The following is a 24,229-nucleotide window of genomic DNA, read 5'->3' on the forward strand; positions in this document are numbered from 1 at the left end:
ACAGTCCGCTGCTTGTCCTTCCTAAACTGAGAAGCCCAAAACTTGATGCCGCACTCCAGATGCGACCTCTCATCTCTGTTCCCTGAGCAGATACCCCCCTCAGGTGCCACAAAGGCACGTTATCCCATCATGGACATCGATATGCCATGTCACTTGGTATCTCCAAGGCAGTTTCCCCCAGGAGTAAGCCTGGAAACTCACATTTTTGTTTCCTGAGACCCCTTCCCCAAGCGTTTATCTGGCAAACCTCTGAAGACAAGGAACCTCAGAACCGCTGGTGGGAATTCAGAAAAGATGTCCCAGCACTGTGGAGCAGATCAGAGGTGCCCACGCTACCTTTAAATGAGATAACCAGGGTATAGCAGCAGTTTTTCTACCACAGGATGGAGCTCAGTGCTGGCTGCACTGGAAGCTGGAAGCTGGATACATACTCAAGCATCTCTCCTACACTGATGTTCACACTGCTGCTGCTTGATTGTTATCAGCATCCAGGCTGGCAGCTCAAGAAACCTCATTTAGGTGGGTCTGAAAGCCATTAGAGAGCCTGCACCAACACAAAAAGTAGGTGAAGGTCTTGAGTGCATTTGAAAAAGTACAATACAAAAAAGCGGGGGGGAAAAGAGCCAGCTTTTCTACAAAGTGAGCATGTGAACTCTGTGGTTTTGATTTTGTCCCACTTATTCTGTTCAGCGTCTCTACAAAGCGTTTCGCACACAGAAGAGTATTTTTAACAATACTGAAAAGAACCTGCCAGAACTGGAAGCTCAAGCTACTTTTACTCTGGATAAATGGGCTGCAAATGTCACGTAAGAGGTTAAATGGCACAAGGAGGATTTTTTGTTTCTCTTTTAAACCAAGCACGGAAAAATTAGCATTAATGGGGCTGATCGTTCTGACTGTGAAATCTCACTGAATAGAAATATTTAAGAAGAAAAATCACTAGAGTTCTCCATCTACCCGAGTACAATGCACAACCAGAAACTGCTTTACTGAAGGAGTTAAAGTTTTCTGCAATAATGCAACAAATCACTCTATGCAACAAACAGCAGACACATTCTGTGGCTGTTTCCCCACAAACTTCAATCTAGGGGGAAAAAAAATCTTGATTTATTATATAGCATTTGGACAGTTGCGAAAGAAAATTTGCCAAAGATCTGAATAATCAACTCTTTCACCCAAGCAGCTTTTTTATGGGAGAAAAAAGCACAGAATGGGGCTGAGCAAAAGAAATAAAAATTCCACACTTTTAACCAACAGAACCTTTTGCGTCATTCAGGAATATTTACAGACATGCAGAATCCTTTATCATCAAAAGGACACTCTGGCCTCTAAAATTACAACTTTTTCTTATATTTTTGTTTATTGATGGCCTTTAAACTAGTAGGTATCCCTAACCTGTGGCATCTCTTCATGCTGTGGTGTCAAATGTAGGAATTCTTAAAGCTGTGCTTGTTATTTTTTCCCTTCCCTTGAAACATCTCTCTTTTGCTAAGCTATCATCTCTGAATTGTAGATAGCAGAACACCATCTACTAGCAGCATCCATCATATGAGTCATTGTCACCGGTGTCTCAAACAGCAGTTTTCATCGATTGAAAGGGCTGCCAATGCCAATATGAACCTGGAAAGGGTCATCTCTTTTAATAAAGTTTAATACAGCTGAGAAGAGGGGTGCAAATAGAGACATATATTAGCCATTTGTAGCACATATACAAGCCTCTCTCAGAGCCCAGCAAAGGCTTTAGTGTAGCATCCCTCTGAACACTCCTGCTGTTCCACTTTCCCATTTAATTAGCACACAACAGAATTTCCCTGCAAAAGGTGTTGCGTACTTTGGACAAAAAACAGAGGAGAAAAGTTGCTTTTAAGTGTAATCCAAAAAAATAGCTCCTTGGCGAAACGGTACTTTTAATAAAGATGTTTCCAGTGTTTGTTTATTTACCCAAAAACAGTGTTTCTCTCGGGTGTTTTGATTTTTGTTTCTGAGCACAAGAAAAAGGGGGAAGAAGGGCTTTACTAAGCAAGGCTTTCAGTAAGACACCAGATGATGGATAGTCAAACACAGAGCCTCCTGTAAACACAGAGGGAACCAAAAGGTATGAACTGACTCATAATTGTGTCAACACAGGTCGCAGACCCTTGGTTTACTTCAGCCTTCCTGTTTTTCACAGATTACTTTTCACACTACGCTATTTTTTTTTGAGACACAGCCTCTTTTCAGTACACCTTAGCGGGGTGCAAAAGCACACACGTTTTTACACCAAAAGGCAGGTGTTTACACGCACACACGTAGGCTGTATTGCCACAATTACAACAGCAGCATTTTCCACCCGTGGCTTATGGCTGCACTGAACTAAGCCGAGCCTTGCTTCACAGCAGCCCATGCCCGCTCTAAATCAGGTCCACCCCATCCCTGCCTCCAGCTTTTCCATGGAGGCTCTTGGGAAGCATCCAGAGAAGAGGAGCACAACGAAACCTCAGCAGCCCAGTCCTCCAGTTCCCACAACCCTCTAAGTCTCTGCAAGATGTTTTGGGGTTTTTTAACATAAAGCGGCAAGACTGTGTCTGACCAAAAGTGCTGGGAGGCTGACACACGGTAAAGAGGTCTGTGATGAGCAGAACCTACCAAAATTTGTCTGGATCTCTGAACACCTTGAACTGAAGCTGTAGCCTTTGTGTAAAGTGTTTTTTCTCCACTGGTTGCCTGTTCCCATAGAGACTGGAGGAAAAAGCCTCTCTGGGGTCTCTGCTTCGTTCTCAAATTTAATTGGCCCTGACCAGTGGGCTAAGAAGTTGTTGGGGGAGGGGCTGATGGGGAGACACACCGAGCAGTTGGATCCCCTGAAAATCATAGAGCAGTTCAGCTGATGGTTCGAGAAAGATGTTTCAGTACATTCCCTCACAAAATCACCTGCGGAGACACCTCGTCAACCAAAATCCTGAGATCCTTTTAAAGGACTTGCAGGTAATAACAAATGAAGATGGGTTAAAGCCATGGGGGTTGTTTTTCCTCAGCAGAGACAATAAAAGAAGCAGTTAAAGGCCAGGCTGCTATGGCCTTTGTCATCGATGACCTGTGGTGACTTGTCCCTGGATGTCCATGAGCCACACTGGGCCCAGTGCAATGGATCTGTACGTGCAACAGGTCCATCCCAAGTGCCTCGGATCAACCACACACGTGCAAATGACTTAATGCCAAAGAACCAGAGAGTCTGGCTCATCCAAGAGGCGTCAGATCCCGTGTATGAGCAAGGAGAAGTTTATAAACAGCGACTGTTTGTCTGAGATGTCTCAACCTCAGCTAGATTAACTGAAAAATGGAAGAGCCAGCAAGGACGGATGACCTTCCTCAGGCTGAGCAGTTCCTCATGCCTTGTGTAATTACATCCAGCTCAGCGGGAAGGCTACTCAATAAAAATGAGAGTCACAGAAGAAGGATTTGGCCTAATTTCCCATGGTCTAAAAGTCAGTCGCTACAGTTCCCGGTCAACAGGGAGTCTTTGCAGTGAAGCCAAATCCACCAAGAGCATCACAAGGGCTCTTGCCCTGTTACTTGACCAAGTCATTCACAAAAAAATGCAAACCAAATTACACTTAGGACAAAGCTGACACAAAAATAAAAGCCAGAAACAGCATTTCAGAAAGAGAAATCACTGCCAGACTTATTTTTTTTTAAGACTACTCCTTTTAGGATATTACATATTTGCAAAGAGCAAGCATTTTATCTGGTGCTGTTTCCCCCTCAAGGCTGATGGAACAACAGAGAGAATTCCCTATGCAAATTACATTATATTAAGTCAGATCTGCCTCCAGCAGGTTCCCTACCTTCTGAAATTGTTCCAAGGTTTGTGTGTCTGTCGAGTGGCCATAAACTGGGAGAACCCACACTCTTTTCTCCCGCCTCCCCCTCCTTTCTTTACCTCCTTGTAGCTCTACAGCAGATGAGGAGACCATTAAAAGATTTTCAAAATATTCCACATATTTTCTCTGTGAAAACACACTGTGAATTTTGAACATAGGCAGTGCCAGGGCACTGTCACTCAGACCCCAGGAGTTCACTCGAGTTAGACAAATTATGCTGCTCGTTATCTCAGTTGCTGCAGTTTCTTGCCTTTCATTCATCCATTGCCAGTGGCTGGATTTTATGTCAGTGTAGGGGAGAAAAGGAGCCTCAGCTGCTGGAGTTAACCTTTTGTGGTGAGACCAATAATACTGCCTTTCCAGTGGAGAATTGACAAGGAGATAGCTGCTAGACTTGTCTGCCAAGGCAGTGGTCAAAAGAATGCTGCGTTTTGGCAGGTACGAGCAAGAGAAATTATGTGTTACGGAAATGGCAGCTGCAAGCTCCCTTCCTAATCTGTGTTTGGCCCACATCAGTAAAACAAAGCTATTTTTTTTAAAAAAATGTACACATCCTATGAAAAAAACTACATGAAGTGGTGTTGTGAACAGAGGATGATAATGCTGAGCAAACCTGGCAGGCTGAGGACAGCGGCTGCTGCTTCGAACATCGTATCCAGAGTATAATTAATATTAACCTTCCACTACATCAGTAATCTCTCTACTTTCATCAGGTCTCATTTCCTCCCTGATAAAGAGCTCGTTATTACCAGGGAAAGCAGGATGTGATGAGGGGATTCACTTCTGAATGTCCTTTTACAGCCACGTTGGTAGGTACCAAGTCAAAGCATCCACCACACATGCCAGGTATTAACAGTGAAGTCCCTGTCCCCCAGAGCCCAGGAACACCAAGCAAAGGGCCTGGGAGATGTTTTGCATTGCATGCCCACCTCTGAACTGATTTCACTCAATGATGAGTACCTTTAATGCCGTTCTGCTGAACCAGTTTTGATAGAGCATTTTATTTAGGCAATACTTCCAAAGAAAGGAAAAAGCTCTTACCTATTGTTTTCCGGAGATCTTCACACTGGCTAATGTGAGGGAATTTCAAGATTTCCTTCCACTTCTTGCTTTTGCCTTTGCGTTTCCCTCCACCCCCTGCAGAGAAAGAAATATCAGGATTAGATTGCTTTGGGGACTTAGTACCATCCAGAGTTTAGCATCCCGCTCACAGTTCTTATGGATATAATTTATAATTAAAGCCAAGACATTGTGGGTAGATGTACAGATCAAGTCTGAGCTTGTCTGGGCTGACACAGACCAAGGAGGCGGCATCTCACAGAAGACCAGGTTGGTAAAGGTTGGGAGCTCAGATGGGTCCACCAGGTCCAGTTCAGGTGACAGTGCTAAACTCACGAGCATCTCCAACATCACCTCTGCCCTGACCAACAGCCATTTCACACGAGTCAAATAACCTTGTAAAATTACAGCTCACATCTTTTCAACATGGATCTCCCCTTTCTGTTTTTGGGATGAACCTTGATTCCACCTCAAAACAAGTGCCAGAAACTGAAGGCCAAAATTCAGTTATCACCATCCGTCCCTCACATCACATATTCTGCCAACACAGCGTTACCACCAATGATATAGATGCTGGTCACTGCCGCTTGCACAGGAGGAGAACAATGGGAGAAATTTAACATAATACCCTCATGAAGAGAAAATCTCGTTTTGGTTCTTTTTGCCCCTTCTCACTCTTCCCTGAGGTTTCTTGAATGGGGCTGTCCTCAGGGTGAACAGCCTGGCTGGCTTCCTCCAGCTCCGGCTGAACAACAACATCGGAGCCCCTCAGCCTTCCCATGCTGATGAATGTCCCTCATCAATGTTGCTTCATGAACACCCTGCTCCAGGCACCGCTGGCATCTCTAGGCGCCACATCTGAGCTTGCACATGTAATAGATGGGCACTCACATCCGAAGCAGTTCAGCCTAAGAGGATAGTTTTAGATTTAGGGGGGGTTCATCCCTGGCTCCTGTGTCTGCCTGTCCCACTCGGAGATGCTGCACAGCCAAGGGAGAAAGAGCATCCCTCTGCATGTGAAAGCCCAGATTCAGACTGAGATTCTCCCAGTCACTGTAGTTACTATAATTCAGCCTCTGCACACAAAATCTGATTCACTTGAGTCTACTTTACATGCGCTGGCACGTCGAATGACTAATTCAGAGCTGAGATAATTCTGTAGAGGGGCTGGTAGAGTCACAACTGCAGATTGAAGGTGTGCTGGGTACTACATGGTATTGCAGGCTAAATAAGGAGAGCGTTGACTTAAAAGGTAGCAGATGTTACAGAGAAAACTTGAGTCTTGGAAAAAATTGGGAAGCATTGCACTCTCTGGGGAGCTTCTGATCACACGGTAAAACCTTTGACGCAGGAGTGCTCCTTCTGCATCTCACCTTTTATTCTTTCGCTTTTGGTGGCCAGTGGTTTCATCATTGCAGAGCTCGCCTTGAATTATTTTAAACTCCTTATTGACAGGAATTTATTGTATGTCTACATTATGCAATGTAGAGCAGAGATATCTGCAGGACCTGCAGAGGAACTAGCTTGTTTAGACTACTGGGAGCACAGCTATGTTACCCTTTCCAGGAATTAGTCTCCAGCAAAGCACGGAGCGCTGTGACCGCCTCCACACTAGGCAGTATTATGCAACGCAGATGCACCCTATACATGAACTCTATAAAGAACTCTAAGCAGAGCGCATCCCAAACATCATTGCTGAAATCATTTCTTCTCCCATCCCTCTAGCCACAGCATCAGAGATACTGTCTTGCTCTCTTCACAGAATCACAGGCTGGATGGGGTTGAAGGGACCTCTGGAGATCATCCAGCCCAACCCACCTGCTCACGCAGGGTCACCAGAGCAGATCACACAGGGTCGTGTCCAGGCGGGTTTGAATGTCTCCAGAGGAGACTCCACAGCCTCTCTGGGCAGCCTGGGCCAGGCTCTGGCACCTCACAGGAAAGAAGTTTCTCCTCATGTTCAGATGGAACCTCCTGTGCTTCAGTCTGTGCCCGTTGCCCCTCACCCTGTCACTGGGCACCACTGAAAGCAGTCTAGTCCCCTCTCACAGCATATAACATTTGCTCTTGCATGCTGAAGGTCCCAGGTATGTTACAAGGTGCTGAGAAGCATTTTGCAAGTTGGAGTGGACACTGAGACCATCTGTTCACCAACTCCTGGAGCACAAAGCTCTGCTCTGCTCACCAGCGGCTGCAGGGGTTGGATTCAGCAACTCCAAGGGTCCTCCATTGGCTTTTTCCTCCATGAAGCCCCCTCCTGCAATCCTGCACAGCTACTCCCTCTCGCCAGGCTGACATCTCCACTCCCCACTCTTCTCCTCTTCCAGGAGCCCTCTGCACACTCCTTGGTGCTCCTGCCCTTCCGCCCCATCACACCGTACTTACACTTCTCTGTCCCCTCCCTTCACACCCTCCTCTGGTGCATGATCCTTTCCCCAGGAATTCCAGCTTCTTTTTCTTCACCACTCATTCTCCTTGGCTGCATTTTCTTTCCTGAACTACTGCTTCATGTTTTTCCTCACACTCATTTATCTTGTAAACTTTGAGTTCTATGCCCTGATGCCAAACATCTATGGGAATTAAATTAATTAAGTATAGATTGATTAGCACTGGGAAAGAGATGGGAAGGAAAGGGAGGGCAGGGAGGGAGGGAAGCAGCTGGGCTGGTGTCAAAGCAGAATGATCCCCCTTCGACAGCCACAGGGTTTGCATCTGGATTTCTGGATCCTTTAAGGTACGAGTGGGCACTGCAGGCACCACAAGGAGTATGGAGCTGCTTGGGCAGCTGCTGGAACACAATTTCCAGTCATTTCTGGACACAGGAGGCAGCAGGAGTAAGCCAGCTGAAAGCATCCTTTAGGTTGCATCTGCTCAGCACCAGTGCATCTTCACCCATTGAAGGTCTATCCTCCAGGCCAAGGCACTGGAGATTTCGGAGCACAGCAGCTTCTCCAGCCACCTCACAAAATGGTCACATCTTTAGCAGTATCAAGCAGTGTGGAGCGTTGTAAAATAGCCCTTTGCTCTGAATGACAGCTCTAAGATTTGAGCAGAGATGAAATGATCCTGCTAAGCTGGGCCAGAATGTTTTAAAAATCCATTCAATGTAAAATATATATGGATATATTTACACTGGATGATGTATTTCTGATACTAAATTTTCATCAAAACTGGAGAAGGGCTCAGTGGTCCCCTGTTACAACCATGATTGCTACGGCCAGCATCTCCTCTCCTCTCCTCTCCTCTCCTCTCCTCTCCTCTCCTCTCCTCTCCTCTCCTCTCCTCTCCTCTCCTCTCCTCTCCTCTCCTCTCCTCTCCTCTCCTCTCCTCTCCTCTCCTCTCCTCTCCTCTCCTCTCCTCTCCTCTCCTCTCCTCTCCTCTCCTCTCCTCTCCTCTCCTCTCCTCTCCTCTCCTCTCCTCTCCTCTCCTCTCCTCTCCTCTCCTCTCCTCTCCTCTCCTCTCCTCTCCTCTCCTCTCCTCTCCTCTCCTCTCCTCTCCTCTCCTCTCCTCTCCTCTCCTCTCCTCTCCTCTCCTCTCCTCTCCTCCTTTTTTGTGGCCATTCTCCAAAAATAAGCAGCCTTGCCTGATGAATCATTTGCTCTTAGCTGAGCGTGAAGTAGCGTTACCGTTTTGCCTGTGACGTCTTTATGTTAAAGATTCTGATCAACTGCTTTAATCGACCTGACCTTTCCGCTCTCAGCTTTTCTTGTGGAGCCAGCAGTGTTTGCTGGCTCCAAATGTTAATTCCAGGGGTTTTGAAGGACTTAATGCACTGAGACAGCTGAGACAGGGTAAATTGTCTAGCGGAGCTAAAAGCTAAAAGGGGACGTTTCTCTGAATAGGTCAGTAATTGTGCAGGTTGCAGAGGGAAGCTTTTCACACTTTGCCTTGATTGCTGCCCTTGCACCATTTGTTCAGGACAGGAGGATTTGCAATCTTCAAGGCAGCTTCTCAGGCAGACGTGCCGTGTTTTAGATGTGAGTTCCATCATGTGGTCTTGGAGGGTCTGACTGCTTTAAAATCTTGGTTTGCTGATGATGACAAAAGGTGAGCTCCCAGCAACAGTGGGAAATCTCAGCTTCACTCCCCTGCATCCACTTAACTACTCAGCAATTGCAAACTGGGGATTGAAGCCAATTCTCTAAGCTGTCAACCAGTCCTACAGGAAACAAAGGTATTTGCTTGACATCCTACCTACTGAAAAATACATGTCATTTTCCATATCATCTTGTAACGCCAGATGGAAAATCCAGCTCTGATCCCTGTGTGCAAGGAGAGAGACATAACCAGAGGCACACACATTAAACCTTTGTGAGCAGGAGTCACTCTTAACCTAAGATGCCTACTTTTTTGCCTTCGTTATTCGGGATATACTTACTCTCTTAACATCTAAATGAGGTAGGAAAGCACCTGTATGTTGTTAAGCCAGTGAGATATTAATTGACTTGTCCAAAATGACACAAGAAATCAAAGATAGTGGAATGAGCTGAAGCCAAGAAGCGTGTTAATCCTGCTAACAACAGGATCAAGCCATGCTCCTGCTCTGCTGATTCAAGATATTTCATAACACAGAGTAAAACGTAATGATGGGTGAATTCATCCCAGCATCTCGCCTGCAGTGTATTCCCTTCGTGTCTCCTGCCACCATGCAAAGTGGCTTTTCATCCCAGCTAAGCTGGCTTCAGACTTCTGCTCCGTCCTTGCCTGAGCTGATAAGCCTCCATCATACCACACGCTGCCAGGCCTGGCTAACACGAGATGGCCAAACATTTCATTGCCTTCAACTGTACTGTCTGCAATTGAGTTAACCCACAGTTTAGGTAAACTATACACAGACCACTGAAGGACGACTAGAGTTTGTGTCTTTCCATTTCGCAAGAGTAGCTCGGCGCTCATCCAAGACCTTCCCAACAGAAAACAGAGCTCTGCACGCTCTGATTGCGAGGCCTTGATTACACGGCACGGGAAAGCAGTGAAACAAACTCCAAAACATATAAAAAGTCCAAAAGTCATGGTTAGCGCCCTATTTCCACTCAAATTAAGTTTACATTTTTTCTCCTCTTCCTCTTGCCAGCCTTCCTTTACTCTCTCCCATGAAATGGGAGAGAATGTAGCATGCAGCTACATGGTACATATAGAATTGCCACTTTAGATTAAACAAATGGTCCGTCTAGTACAGGACAGACCGTAGGCAGCTTCAGAGGAACATCTCAGAAAACTAATTCTACAGTATCTGGAAATCAGGAGCTTTTTCCATATCCTATTAATTAGATATGGCTAACAAGACATGAAGGTGTATTGCTTCCAAAAATGTCTTCTTTTTTAGAATCTATGCTATTTAAATTCATGCTGTTCTTACGCTCCTGGTAAATGCCTGGACTGTTGAATGCCCTTTTCCTTCATGTGGGTGTGAGTTCCAGAGATTAACCACGTATTTGTGAAGGAAAAGAATATAAATTTTAAACACGGAACTGCTTATTTTCCTGGAGCGTCTCTTCCTAATGAGACAGCATGAATGAAACTTATCAGCCCACCATTTTTCCTTAAGACATTTTAATATCTAACTCATCCACCCTTTAAGGCAAAGAGTTCCACCCTCCTTAGACCGGCTTCACATGGAAATTCACCCAGGTTCACCATTCTTGTTTCATATCAGTCCCACCTACACTCAGCTGTACTAGCAAATAAAAAGTGTTTTCAAAGAATGAAAGACACTGCTCAGTCTCTGCCCTTCTCATCTGGGAAAGCAGAAAAAAACCCCTGTTTTACCCTTATGAGACTTTAGATGATACTCTTGACTAACCTGTGCTTAAAACAAGCACTTACGAGACCATTAAGAACCCCTTTTATGGAGCATCACCTCAAGGAACAGGGAATGAGGGCTGGATTTTCAAAAGCAGGTAGGTGTCAACCCTCCACCTGGATGCAATGCTTCCACAAAGCAGTCCCTAGAGGCTCTGGTTTCAAAGATACAACAAAAAGTCCACAACATGCCCTCAAAAGAGAATCACGTTACATAGCTCCTCGTATCGATGCTAATCTGTCTTTATCTCCTGCAGCCTTTTTTGATGAATGTGACACTCAGAATGTGACACCATGATAAGGGTTTTGTGCCCGTCTTCCCTGCTGTGGCGGCACGTTTGCACATAAATCATCTGCATGTTGCTGCAAATACATAAGCCAAACAACCGCTGTGTAAACCATCTCATTGCTTTTTGAAAATGAACAGCAGATTTATTTCACATTTAAGCCTCCAGAACCACAGAGATGAGAATTTCATAAGCAAAATTCAAGCTCTTCCCCAATATAAGCAAAATTCAAGCTTTTCCCCAATAAAGTCAGCCTGGCCTTGCAATCTGGTTACCAGAGCACCAGAGGGCAAAACATTTGATATACAACTGGCATCTAAAGTCATCTTAATGTTGTCTTACAGAAGTCACCGTTCATAAACAAATATTTATTGCAGGAATATCTACCTATTATTTAAAAAAGAGGTCAAGTAGTACTGTAAATACTGATGAGTGACTGAAACACAACTTCAATAACACATTTTATACGTTAATAATAATGTATATGTTAATAATATGCTTTAATAACATCTACCGCCCCAAAGGGACAGAAGAAGTTGTGATTAGTCTTTGAAGACTGATCCTGAGGGCTCAGCTATCATATGTCAAGGCCACTTTGGTACTAGTCTAGGAATATAAAGAAGCCTTTACATAAGCTACCTTTATGTCTAGTCAGGGCACACTGAAAGGATCTTAACTAAACTGCCAAAACAAGCCTTTCATCTTTGCTGTTGGTCTCCAGTGAGCATCAAATTGTGGCATTCTCTACGCAAGTCTGCCTACATCCTCCATTGGGTATTTTTAATGCACTTTATAGATTATTTCAACAAGTTGCCTTTGGGTTTTGGGGACCAGTTCACATATGCTGGGTGTACGTTTCGCTGCTACGCGTGTTAAGAGGAGTTGTTTGGTGATGTGATTTCCCTGGATGCAGTTTAATTTTCCCTTGTGTAATCACCTTTAATTTGTCTGTTATGGCATCTCTCACATTTATGCCTTGTATTTTAACTGCATTGTGCTTATCTGCAGCTGATGAGTGAGGAAAAAAAACCACAACAGATTATTGGCTATTATACCACAAACAAAAATAATGCAGAAGATGCAAAGTATACTGAAGATTTACAATCTATTAGAAAAACAAACAGTAAATCTTATAAAAATAAAACCAGCTATCATCTAAAATAGTAAAACTAGGCACAGGCCAAAATTTTAACTTCTTATTCTTGATCTCAAAATAAACTAGGCCACTGGCACCAATCCAGGCAGTTCAGTTGTGTTTGGAATGCGCTACCAAGTATTCAATGGTCCAACACGCTGTTGAGATGAACTGTGTTGATGGCTTCAATTGAAGGGTGTCTGGATAGTGTTTGACATTGTAGTTGGCAACAAGAGCAGAAGAGATAAGGCAACAAATTAACCTGGAGCCACTACGCTCCTTTAGAAGCTGTTTCTGGACCTCTAAGGTCTCTTGGAGGAACACAGAGAGACGATGATGTATGAACCTGGAGAGTATGAAGAGATTCTGTCCATCAGTGATGTAGATAACAGACAACATTTGTCTGTAACACTTCAGTATGGATGATTACCAACCCTGCTAGGAATGCTAAATATCTCTGTGGAGTTTTCCTCCAAACTGGAGCTGAGAGTCAGTATTTCAAAGTTCTAGAAAATTCTGATTTAAAGACATTAAACCATTTCATTTTGATAACATTTGAGTCATCTCAGTTATCTAATGTCAAAACATTATCATAGAACATATCAAATAGGGTATTAAGATATATTATATCATTGGAACAAAATGGGTACAGTAAATTGACATTCTTTACTCGGTTAAAATGATGCTTCTATATTGTCAAAAAGAAGCTAGAAAAACCAAATCCTTTTTTCTTTTAAGTAGACACTTTGCTGCAAACCCTTTCATTTTTGACAAAAGTTCATTCTCAGAAAGGAAGATTCTTTTGTCAGAAATGTTCTCAACCATCACATGCTTTGACGCACACAAGAATTAAACAAGGAACGTGGCCTCCCCACAGCTGAATGTTCAAGTGAATCTAAATTCCCACATTCCTTACCGGTTCCCTTAAGTTAATTTGCACAGCTGCAATTTACATTGACCGTAGGAGATCTGCTTCCCATTCTTCCAGAGAAAGAACGCAAATCCCTGCTCCAGAAATCCTGCTCAAATAGGACTTGATAACATCTTTCCAGATATTAACTCTTCTTTAAGCAATGGCTTTTTAAACTTATATATTTATTACCTGGTTTAGTAAGACATTTGCAAGCTGCTAACCAACACCTCCAAGCCCAGACTTGCAAATGCAACTCAACACCCACATACAGTCCATGTATCACCCATTGCCCATGTAGCACGAGTAGTGCTCCTGGATTCCGTGGCATTCCTCAAGCAACCCAAATGTTCTCAGGGCTGACATCTAAGGCCAAAATACCTTCAAGTGACTTGTGGGTCCTAGTTAGACACTGAAAGAAACAATCAGAAGTCTCAGAAGGCTCTGTCGATTTGCTGTGCCACATGGTGCAATTCCGATGTTTGGCGACACAACGGCACAAGAGGCAGAAGGAACACACAAGGAAACCTGGCCCTGGTACAGGCAAATTCATGAGGCTCGGCTGTTCCGAAAACTCCGGTGCCAGTTCTACAGGGAGAACACACAAAAAAACCCAGCCCTGATCGGGGAATGATGTGGGTTCGCTCTTTCCTCATCAAAGAGCTGTGTGGGCTTTTTCTCCCGCAAATAGTTCTGCAGTCTCTAAAAAAAGAACTTAGCCTCTGTGCTCCTGACATTTGAGTTTTATACGGGGTATTTCTGAACTATGGGGAGGAGATCCAGCTGGATGGGAGGTGAAAATTCAAGTGTGTTCCTATCAGCAGTCTGTAGCCAAGCTCTGAGAGTTATGTTCTTTGCTGTTTTTGTGCCCTCACCTAAATAAACTTGCCAACAGGGCTAAAGAAAAGAATTTTAGTAAACGTCATGAAAAATTAATGATTTGAGACAGGCTGTTTTATTAGGCCTGACTGATTTATTAGTTCCACCTAACTGGTAGAACCGGTAAAGCTTTGAGATGCTCTGATAAGAACCCAGAAATCCAGATGTGTTTTGTTTTCCGTGCATAAATAACAGCACACTCTTTCCGTTGAGATGGTTTACGTCTGAGTCAGGAAAAGAGCCACTGGAAAAGCAAGACAGAAACAGCATAGAGTCCCCACAGAGGAAGCAGAAGAGCAAGTCAAGTCCCTCAAGCATCTAGAGAGTCCACCTGGGAACTCAGTCCTGCCGTCTGGCAGGCAGACTCCAAATGTTTAGAGATGCAACACATGGGTCTCAGCTGCACAGAGCCTGATGTGAAGTGACTCTACAGCCCTTTGTGCCGCCTGTTAATGCAAATTCTCTACCAAATCGCTGCACCACCACAGTATCTCCTCCCACATTTAATCCCACCAGAGATCCCAGCCCAGCAAAGGTGTTGATGCAAATGCTGGAGTAGGAGGGCACTGCAGAAGTGTTTTCAGGTGTCCAGTACATTTTTATCTTGTGGCACTTCTGTATGTTTGCAGTGGTCTAGAGGATTATTACCTCGGTCTCACAGTGCATGATGATAGATCAACAGCCATAAAACATGTCCTTCAGTGATGCCTGGCTGGATCAATGCTTTTCTCTCAACACTTTTCAGACAGTTGATGTAAAGAAGCTAAAAATTGTGTAAATTATGCTAGGAACCTCCTGCGAATGAGTGTATGGGCTATGCTTGCAGAACAGTTTTAGAGGAACATCGCTTCTGTGACACTTCAGCCCTTTTGCTTCCAGAGCCAGCCAGGAAAAAGCCCCATCACTGTAAAGTGTCTTAGATTGGGTTACTTTCTGTTTGAGATCTGCCACGTCTTTCTTCAACACAAAAACAGATAAAGACCCTACCCATTGTTTTGGCTCTCCTTGGCTGATCGCCATGCCAGATTCTCACCTGCAGATGTGTGCGTAAAGCAAAGATTAATCCCAGCTATATGACACACGCCATGGAGGAAATGTGGAGAGGAGGGTGAAAGCACCTTGAAATGCCTGGTTACAGCTGCAGTGACTGGCTGGCAGAGAGGAAAAGGTGCTGGCACATGTTTCAGCTTTGGAAGAAAAAAGTAGCTAGTAAATAGTACAGCAGGGGTGGAAGAGGGTGCACAGGGCTGATGCGAATAGCCATGGACAGATTTGTGGGAGACTGAGGTTGCAGCATTGTGGGAGTTTGTGGTGTGACCAGTGCCAGGAGGATGAAAGGGTTAAGACCACGGGGGGAAGGAAAAAGTGGGGGCAAAAACAAGCAAAGAGGCTTGACTCTGCATTTCACACAAATTCTCCCCCTTACTTAGCTATAAAGCCTGGCTTTGCCTCCATCATCTTGCCCACCATCAATGTACCAACAGTTCTTTTCTGCGGATCTCACTGTCGCACCCTGCTAAATCACCCCTGGAACCCATGAAAACAATATCCTCAAAAATCACTGACAGCCCAAGACATGATGGTAACACAACTGTATGCGTCAGCATCTAGGATCATTATTGTAAAAGGTTACAGAAGGGATTCAGGTTAATGGAGGTAATCTGTGATTATCTGATGTAACAGATTGCTCTGGCAGTGACTCATTCCTTCTGCCACAATATATCGCGGGTTGCAGCTGCGAATAGTGAGCAGGATGGAGCCGGCTCCCAAGCTAAGGAAGCCTGTCCCTGCTGTTTGGAGAAACCCCTGTAACAGAGGATGCCAAACCACTGCAGGCGTCTGAAAGCCCGGCAGAGCTTTATTGAGGGGAGTGGGTCGGAGCAGTGTACTACAGTCACTCATCCATGGATGTTACTATAGCTACCAGTGGAAGGACTCAACAAGAAAAGCAGAAATAAGAGAAAATTAGAAGGTAGAAGACAAAAAAGAGGAAACTCATCATAAAGCAAAGGCAGAAGGTTCCTCTGATTAGCTGATGAAGTGCTTCAAAAGCAGCGACTGAAAAATGAGGCTTGAAGGCTGCATGGCGTAAGCGTCAGATGATGCAAGGAGCTGGCCCGTTCCCATCTCGCCTCTCCCTCCCACCCCGAGAGCTGGTGGTGGTGAGCAGCACCTCAGCAAACACTAAACAGCAGCTTTGTGCCAGGGACGGATTAACTATTTCCTCATTGCTCACAAAGTCCTGCACTTCCACTTGCTCTCCCTGCAACCCTTTGGGCCAGAATTCAAACAAGGTGTTGATTTCAGCCAGTGCAGCGTGGAAACAGGCGAACAGGAACAATGACCCTACCACGCTCCAGGAGAGGGCAAAACCTGGGTGCTGTCACAGCCTGGCAGATGAAGCAAGAAGACAACAGCATCACCATGCAGCGATCCCACACCACCCAGTGTGAAGACCCTGACCACGGTTCAGAGAGATGCCGGATGCCCAAGTTAGTCCAAAGCACCCAAAGCAGCGGCAGGCAGGGACAGACACTTCTAATATGTACATAAATCTAAATAAATGTATAATTCCCACTCACATGCTTTCCTGACAGCCAGCTGTTCCCTTTGCTTTCTGTTATCCTCGCTCTGAGATTAATGTCACTGTTTGGGACAGCTTATTAGCAATTTTTATTACAAAGCATATACATTTGGCTGGTGGTGGGCAAAAGCTAAGCCTCTGAGTAAATAAAACACTAGGGCAGCTCACAGGGAGTGACAGAGAACAGATATCTGTGGGGTCCTTACCCTGGGTCTGAAAGCCAATAATGGCAGGAGGTCAGAGATCACCAGTTTAATTGTCCGACGAATTAATGGTGACGAACGTCTGTTTCCCCTCTTGTTAAAACTGACACCAGATATTTCAGAGAAAGCAGGAGGGCACTTGGCCACAAAGGGATGTTTTGATGGCAGAAGCTGAGACTGTTGCCAGCCCCAGCCCGTCAGAGCAGCGCGGGTCAAACCCAGTCATTGTAGGAAACCACTGCTGACTCCAGCACTAAACAGAACCTTTTGGGCCCAGTCGAGCAGCCATGGATTATCCTGCTCGCTTTGGAAACAAAGATTGTCTGCTGTATTAAAAAAATGAAAAAATCAGATCCAGATCTTTGGATGTAACAAGTGTAAAAAAACCCAAACAACGTTAAATTGGAGTAGCGTGAGTTGCACCATAAAAACCAGTCTGAGCTTGTTTCTTCTTGTTTTGAAGAAAAATCGAGAGCAACACAAAAACAAACAAACACAAATAAAAAACCCAACAAACAAACAAACAAAACAAACCCAAAATATATTATAAAAAGCAAACATTTTCTTTATGTTTCCCTCTCCAGAAAATGTTTCTCTTTCATTGTCTGTATCACCCCTGTTCAGCAGTAACAAAACCAGGAAATACTAGGGGACCAGTTTCATCCAGCTAGTGACATTTTGTGAAGCTGGCTAACACTTTTCTATTGAAACAACTTCTTCCACGGTTAAGAATGAGGTCTACTTACTTCTTTTCTTCTTGTTGCGCAATCCCATTTCAATTCAGATTTTTGTGCGGAGTTGTAGGATCGAGGAAGAAAGCTGCCCTTTGTTTTAAGGCAGTTATATTAGTTTTGAGCTGTTTTGAAGCAGTGAATGGCACATCTTTCCTGTTCATCCGAATGGATGTGAACCCCTCTGGTGTCTAATTTAAGCTACCTAAACAAGAACGAGCACTTTCTGATTTTTAAAACACAGTAACAACCTACCAGTCAGTTTCTGAGACTGGTAAAGTGACTTCATATGTCATAAGTCATTCCCCTCATTATGGTACACGCTGATATCTTTAATTAATAGCGGTAATACATAACACTGTCAACGAGGATGTGTAACATCGAAACAGTTGACTAAAGTCTAAATATTCTTTCAGCAGAGTATTTCCACAGAGGTCACGTCAACCAAGGAACAGACACACTGGTTTTCAAGTAAATCTATGTGCTCAGTCTCTGACTGAGCTAATTATAACGGTGTCTGCAGTATTGCTGTCTTTAAATGTCTGCCAGCATGTCCCTAACAAACCACCAGGTTCACGTCTTTCTAGCCCAGACAGAAAAGTCTGATTATCAGGTCAGATTCAATTCTAGCTCCAAGGCTGGTGTATTTTAATGCCACGTGTATCCGGCTTGCTGAGCTTCAGTTAACAGTGGAGAAGTTAATGATGAGCTGTGATTGAACTGTGCATTTGCTTGCTTCTTGCTTCTGCTGCTCATCAATAATACCCAAGGGAGGAAGGCTGCTGGGTCTATGGGGCCAAACAGTCTCCCTGAAGACTTAACATGGTCTGAAAGGACTAAGAGAGGCTCTGGCTCAGCAGTTCCAGTTTAGTTCCAGCTTGCCTGATCTGCTGCAGAGCAAGTCCTGGGGTGAGAGTGGTCTGACCTGCCTGGACGTCCCTGCCCACCCGGGCACCCAGAGCCCATCTCCTGCCAGCCGACCAAAATTAACAGAGAGTTTCTTGCAGCAGAAGTTGATAAGGTGCTGCTTCAGAAGGGGCAGCAGTTGTGGTGCAGCCCGTGGCACCTGTGACAGTGCCGGTAGCGCAGAGCAGTGCAGCACCTCAACGCCAGGGGCACCACTAGGTATAAATTCAGTTGCACAGGGTGTGATTTTGATAAATGAGGTCTACACACTGCTTGTGTGGCACTGAGAGTCACTCTGGACTGAACAAACCTTGAGGGAAGACACAACCTCTGCTGCAAGAAACATTTTCTGTTCAGGTGTTTTACAAAACCCATATTTTGAGTTGTTATTATCATTCCTTTCAGGGTGTCGGGGCAGAAAAACAAAATTTAGCTATTGCTTTAGATGGTATTCTGATTCTTAAACTCACGAGAGCAAACCCCCAAGCAATTACACAGAAAATCGAAGCCTCCTTATCTCACGCAGCTCCCCCAGTAACACAGTGTGCTCCGCACAGGGCAAAGCAAGGCAGCAGCAAACGCTGATCTTGGTGTCTGAGCATTTAATCCCAAGCGGCACATGTGCTATTTTAGCATCTCTTGCGACTGCTCTGGGAGATGATAATGTAATTAATATTATTTTGGTGACAGCTATTTACCACATCCCACTGGGAAACTGCGATGTCTACTTATGGAACTTGAACCCAGTTCATATTCGCTTCCTACCAGTTTCAGGTGTCTCCTAATTTAAAGCTAGGTTTACAGACAAAACAGGTCAGTAACTCTTCCCAGTGAGCCAAACAGTATCTTAATCACTTGTGTTTAATAGGAAACAAATGACTGAGCACTGATAAAGCTCGCCATTATGCTTTTGAGGAAAAGAAAAGTGACTACAGGACAATCTGATAACGAGAGAATTTGCTTCCTGCGTAACTCGATATTTATAAACCTTCTCAGTAAGGGGGGCAAAAAGGAAATAATTTCAGCTGGCTGAAGTTAACGTCCCAAATTACGTTTAAAAATTACAACAAAAACAGGACCCCGTCCGAAAACAGTCCTTATGGGAAAGAGTCACAGAAACAACAGGCGGCAGGAAGCCTCAAGTCCAGGCTGCCCTTTGCTCGGGGCTCCTGCCGACATGGAGCACAAGTGTGATGGAGCGGCTGAGGGACCTGGGGGTTCAGCTGGAGACCAGGAGCTGAGGGGAGACCTTCTGATCTCTGAACTGCCTGAAAGGAGCTTGGAGCATGGAGGGGGTTGGTCTCTTCTCCCAGGTAGCAAGTGATGGGATGAGAGGAAATGGCCCCAAGTTGTGCCAGGGGATGTTCAGATTGGACAAAAGGAAAAATTCTTCACATAAAGGGCTGTCAGGCATTGGAACAGGCTGCCCAGGGCAGTGGTGGAGTCACCATCCCTGGAGAGGTTTAAAAGGTGTTTAGACGAGGTTCTCAGGGACATGGTTCAGTGCTAGGTTAGGTTATGGTTGCGCTCAATGAGGGTCTCTTCCAACTGAAATGATTCTGTGACTCTGTGACATGGGGCACCAGCACGGCTCGGCACTTGGCCTGCGCCACAGCAACCGGGGACAGCGGGTGTCGGGGTGGAAGGAGAAACAGGGTCACCCTGGTTGTCTTTTCTGTCTTTGATGCAATGACAGGACTTAACAGCCTCCCTCCATCTCCAGTAAACACACAAGTGGCTCATGAGCATGAAGACACGGTATTTATTTTTCAAGCTAAGGGCTAGACTTTCAGCCTTCCCACACCAGGAATTCCAGTTATTTTCCATGTTTTTGTATATTTAACCCTCTTGAAATGCAGGCGGTGATTGCCCTGCAGCCTGACTAGTGTCTCAAGAGCAGAACTGGTTCTCAGCCGCAACAGCTTCAAGTCCTGCTATGTCAAGCACCTACAGCTCCAGCTGATTCCGTCGGGAGCCACACATGCCAGCAAGCCCTCGAACCGGCCCCTTGAGAGAGGCAGAGATAAGGATCACAATTTAGAAGTCCCTTCTGCACAAAAATATAAGCGCAGATTGTTTCTGGAGTTAGTGCTGGTTTCCAGAGCTTCCTGGTATGGAAGTTTTTCATGGGAGTATAATGTGCGAGATTTGGAAGAGCGCTTACAGTCACAGCAAAAATAAATATAAATTCTTTGTATTTTGTGCTTAAAAAGGCAGTGTTCTGAACTATTAAAAAAATAAATCTTTATCTCCCAGAAGCAGAGAAGCAACGACAGGGGAAAAAAGTAGAAGGTGCATCCACTCTGTTTCACATTTTCTGTGTTAGTAAATGACAAAGTGGTTTGCACTTCACTCCCTCGGATTCAGGTATCAAGTAAAATATCTCTGAGTTGCTTTGAAAGTGCATTAATAAAAACAATAAAACCAACGCATCCCTTGGCTTTTCAGCAGTGCCTTCTACTTAGAGACCCAAAAGCATTTTGCAAACCAAAAAATAGCAAAAGCTTTTCCATCTTAAAGATGAATTTTGCCCTCACATAAATTAGCATGGCTTTTACGGTCCTGTTGAGACACTCCGCACGTACAACTGGGAAAAGAAATTATCACAGACGGTTTAAATGCACAGCTTTAATTAGAATAAATAAATAAATAAATAAGTAAAATCAGACCTATTCTTCTTGAAAAATTTCCTAGTTGATATTGTCAGAGGACCTAAGATAACTAGGACTTCTAGACGCTAGAGGGAAAAGTATGTTTTATTTTCCATTTACTCAGTTTGATTTAATCAGGCCGGCTCTGCAGACAAAAAGCGCAGGTTGCTGCCGTGTGCACCATGGACAAGAAGTTGTGGTGTGGACCCCACCACCAACCGAACAGTCGGTGACTTGTCATGGGTTTGCCAAGACCCTGCCTGCCACCGGGAGGAGAACAAGCAGCTGGAGAGAGCAAAGAGACCTGGTGAGAAAAAAGGCTGACACCTTTTACCAGACACCAGAGAATCCAATGGCGCCAATGTTTCATTACTTCCAGTGCTCACAGGACAACTTGTGTAACATTTGTGTTTTTCGCAATGCCTGAAGGCCAACAAAGTCAAGACTTCTTTGTACAAGGCAATTCAAGAACACAGATCCCATCCCCAGGGAGCTTCCAGCTCACAGTACAGCAGCCAACAGCTCTCCCTGTGACACCCCGAGCCCACCGCTCTCACTGGGGATGCTGCCATGGCTTTCAGCAAGGGATAGAGTTTCATCCCCTGCTCACAATTTTCCTGCTCGTCAACGCAACTGCTTTCTGAGAAAGACCCATTTTTCAAAATGGGGTGGTACTACTGAAAAAAAACAGAAGTTGCCAGGAAAAATCAAAGACTGTTAATGCACTGTTGTCCAGAGCTGGCTACATTTCAAATAGATTTAATAAAAAACACAAAGATGGTAAGAACATTGAAGAGTAAGGACGAGTCAGGGCAGTTGTTTTCCTTTACTTTTGCCCTGCCACCTCTTTCTGTCTTCCCCAGTTCTGTCCACCTCTAGCATATCAAGCATTAACTACTTGCTTCTATTTTCCAGGTTTATCCTCTTTCCACCTTAAAACGCTTGTTGACTATCAACATCCACCAGCCTTTGATGCCACCTTCTGTCTCTGACCTGTTGCAAGCTGAACTGCTACCCCTCCACATCCTTCTGACTCCTGAAAGCAATCCTATGAATAAGGGCCTGGAGCTGTTGCTCTTCTCTTCCTTCATTTCAGCGCAATGCCTCTAGCAGTGGACTGCAATGTCCTGTTCCCCCTCACTTCTCTCTTTCTCTGGTCTGTGAACACTAAACCCTCTCCTGCGTACTTGCCCACCTCCAACAAGCAGGAAACCCTCACAACCAGCACCACCAGCCTACTCAGCTGTGTGGTGTCTAGGACATCCAGGCCTCTCATCGGGTCTCCAACAACTAGGATACGTAAGTATGGGGGTTTTGGAAACAGTTCCTAGCCTGTATTAAACCGTCCATGTACCAAGTTGTGACTAAGATCTGTATGGAGTTGGTGTAGGCTAAAACTGCGCCAAAAAATATCCTAACAATATATGGTGTGGACAACTGCGTGTCAGTTCTCAACCCTCCTGCTATGGCTATGCTTAGTTCACTAGGATGATGTCCTCTGTGATACACAGAAGAAAACCTTCGTTGGTTGACTTGATCATGGCCAAAGTTTCACCACAAGATGCCACCAGGACCTGGCTCTGGCCAACCAGCTCAATCCGATCAACCCAGACACGTCTTTCACCCACCGCTGACCCACGCGTGCATCCATCCCTGAAGAATAAAACATAAGGGATGCAGCCCGGCATTTGAAATCACTGTCCACAGGGCTGTTCAGTCTCTTCAAGAGCTGACACATTAAGACAACTGAATAGAAGGAATGCATGGCAATTTGCTGACACAAAAAATAGCCAAGAATAGGAGTTAGTCTTGTCCTGAAATCCAAGAGAGATACAACAGCAGATGTCTTTCATCTATATGACCTTTTCCACTAAAACAAAAGGGAGACAGGATATTAAATCACAGTTTAAGATTTTTATGACTCCTGGCAAGCATTTCTTTATTATGGGTTTGTTTGTTTTGGGACTTTGTTTTTAGGCACAGGAGTGTTATTTTTTGCACTTTTCATGGAACCTCAGCTGAAACACCATAAACATGTCTGAGAAAAATTTCTTTTGGGTGATTTGCACATTTTCAAAGTCACAAGCTGACTCTCCTTCCAACTCACATTGCTCAAACCACTGTGTTTAAACCAGGACAACCATGTGACACGAAGACAGCAATTCATTTTTCACAAAGTCACAGAAAATCTTAATGTGCAGTCACATTAGGGGGACAGCAAATCCTTTAACCGGCATATCTAGATGAGGACACATGCTTAAGGGCTGTAGCACATCCAGAGCGAAGCCCCCATTGACTACAGTGGAGAACACGTGGTGACGGCAGGACACAAGGAATGTGGGAGAAAGCGCAGATTAACTGCATTTGTCTCCTTAATTTGCTTATAGACTTTGCTAGAAAAGCTCTGCCTAGCAGGCTCGGCTTACCTTACAGATGACTAAGCAGATGGGAGGACAGGGATGCTACTAGGAAAGATAATCCAGAGGAAAGGACATTAAGCTCAGATCCAGAGAGGATTAGTTTTAAATCCTTCTTCTAGCACTGATTTCTCATGTGATTTTAGGCAAAGCGTTAGGCTGTATAAATACTTTGCGCAACTAAAGGCTCCGGCTCGTGATCACAGATGGGCTCAGGTGAGATGGATGAAGCAGATACGGGTCTGTTCTCCCAGCCCCTCTGCCAGGTGTCGTTACCCTTGAGGAGCACAATATTTAATGGGCTGTGCTCCTAATTCATAGCTGCTGAAATTCACATTATCATATGAGGCTATGAACTGTCACTGCATATACATATCCCAGTTAAAGCTACCTACGATCTCAAGTGAGAGCCCTTCATCTTGCCCTCAAGCAAGCACAGGACACGAACCAAGAGTATTTCCTAAGCTGCCTTTTGGTATTGATGGGTCTAAGCACATTAAAGACAAGGAAGCCCTAAAAGCAAAAGGAAATTTTCAGTGCAACATTTTTCCCTCAGAAAATACCACTCAGCCATAAGTAAATGTTTCATAGATGTGTCAATTCTGATGACTATTTTTTAAAGAAAAATAAAAAGGTTTCCGATAAAGTTAAAATAGACTGGTTTAACTTTTGATTCCAAACTATTTTTCATCCCTTTAAAAATACTGCATTATACCACACCGAATGAAACATATAGGCTGATTTATTTTTCACAGCCAATTGGAAATGTTTGCATTCCCTTTGTCTTAGAATAGAAATATGTTTT

The 24,229-nt window shown here is 44.6% G+C and overlaps 1 protein-coding gene across 4 annotated transcripts in view; it reads right to left on the reverse strand.

Annotated features, from left to right (window-relative positions):
- Positions 1–24,229, reverse strand: part of GRK5 (G protein-coupled receptor kinase 5) — a 167,405-nt gene that overhangs the window by 86,574 nt on the left and 56,602 nt on the right. For all 4 annotated transcript variants that reach the window (XR_010473409.1, XM_065066881.1, XM_065066879.1 and 1 more), the window contains one exon: positions 4,902–4,997. Coding sequence is in view for 1 of the 4 variants with exons in the window: in XM_065066879.1 (XP_064922951.1) it covers positions 4,902–4,997 (96 nt within the window). In the remaining 3 variants the exon portion in view is untranslated. The remainder of the gene's footprint in view (positions 1–4,901; positions 4,998–24,229) is intronic.

This window comes from Columba livia, chromosome 6 (assembly GCF_036013475.1).
Source record: "Columba livia isolate bColLiv1 breed racing homer chromosome 6, bColLiv1.pat.W.v2, whole genome shotgun sequence".
Lineage (NCBI taxonomy): Eukaryota > Metazoa > Chordata > Aves > Columbiformes > Columbidae > Columba > Columba livia.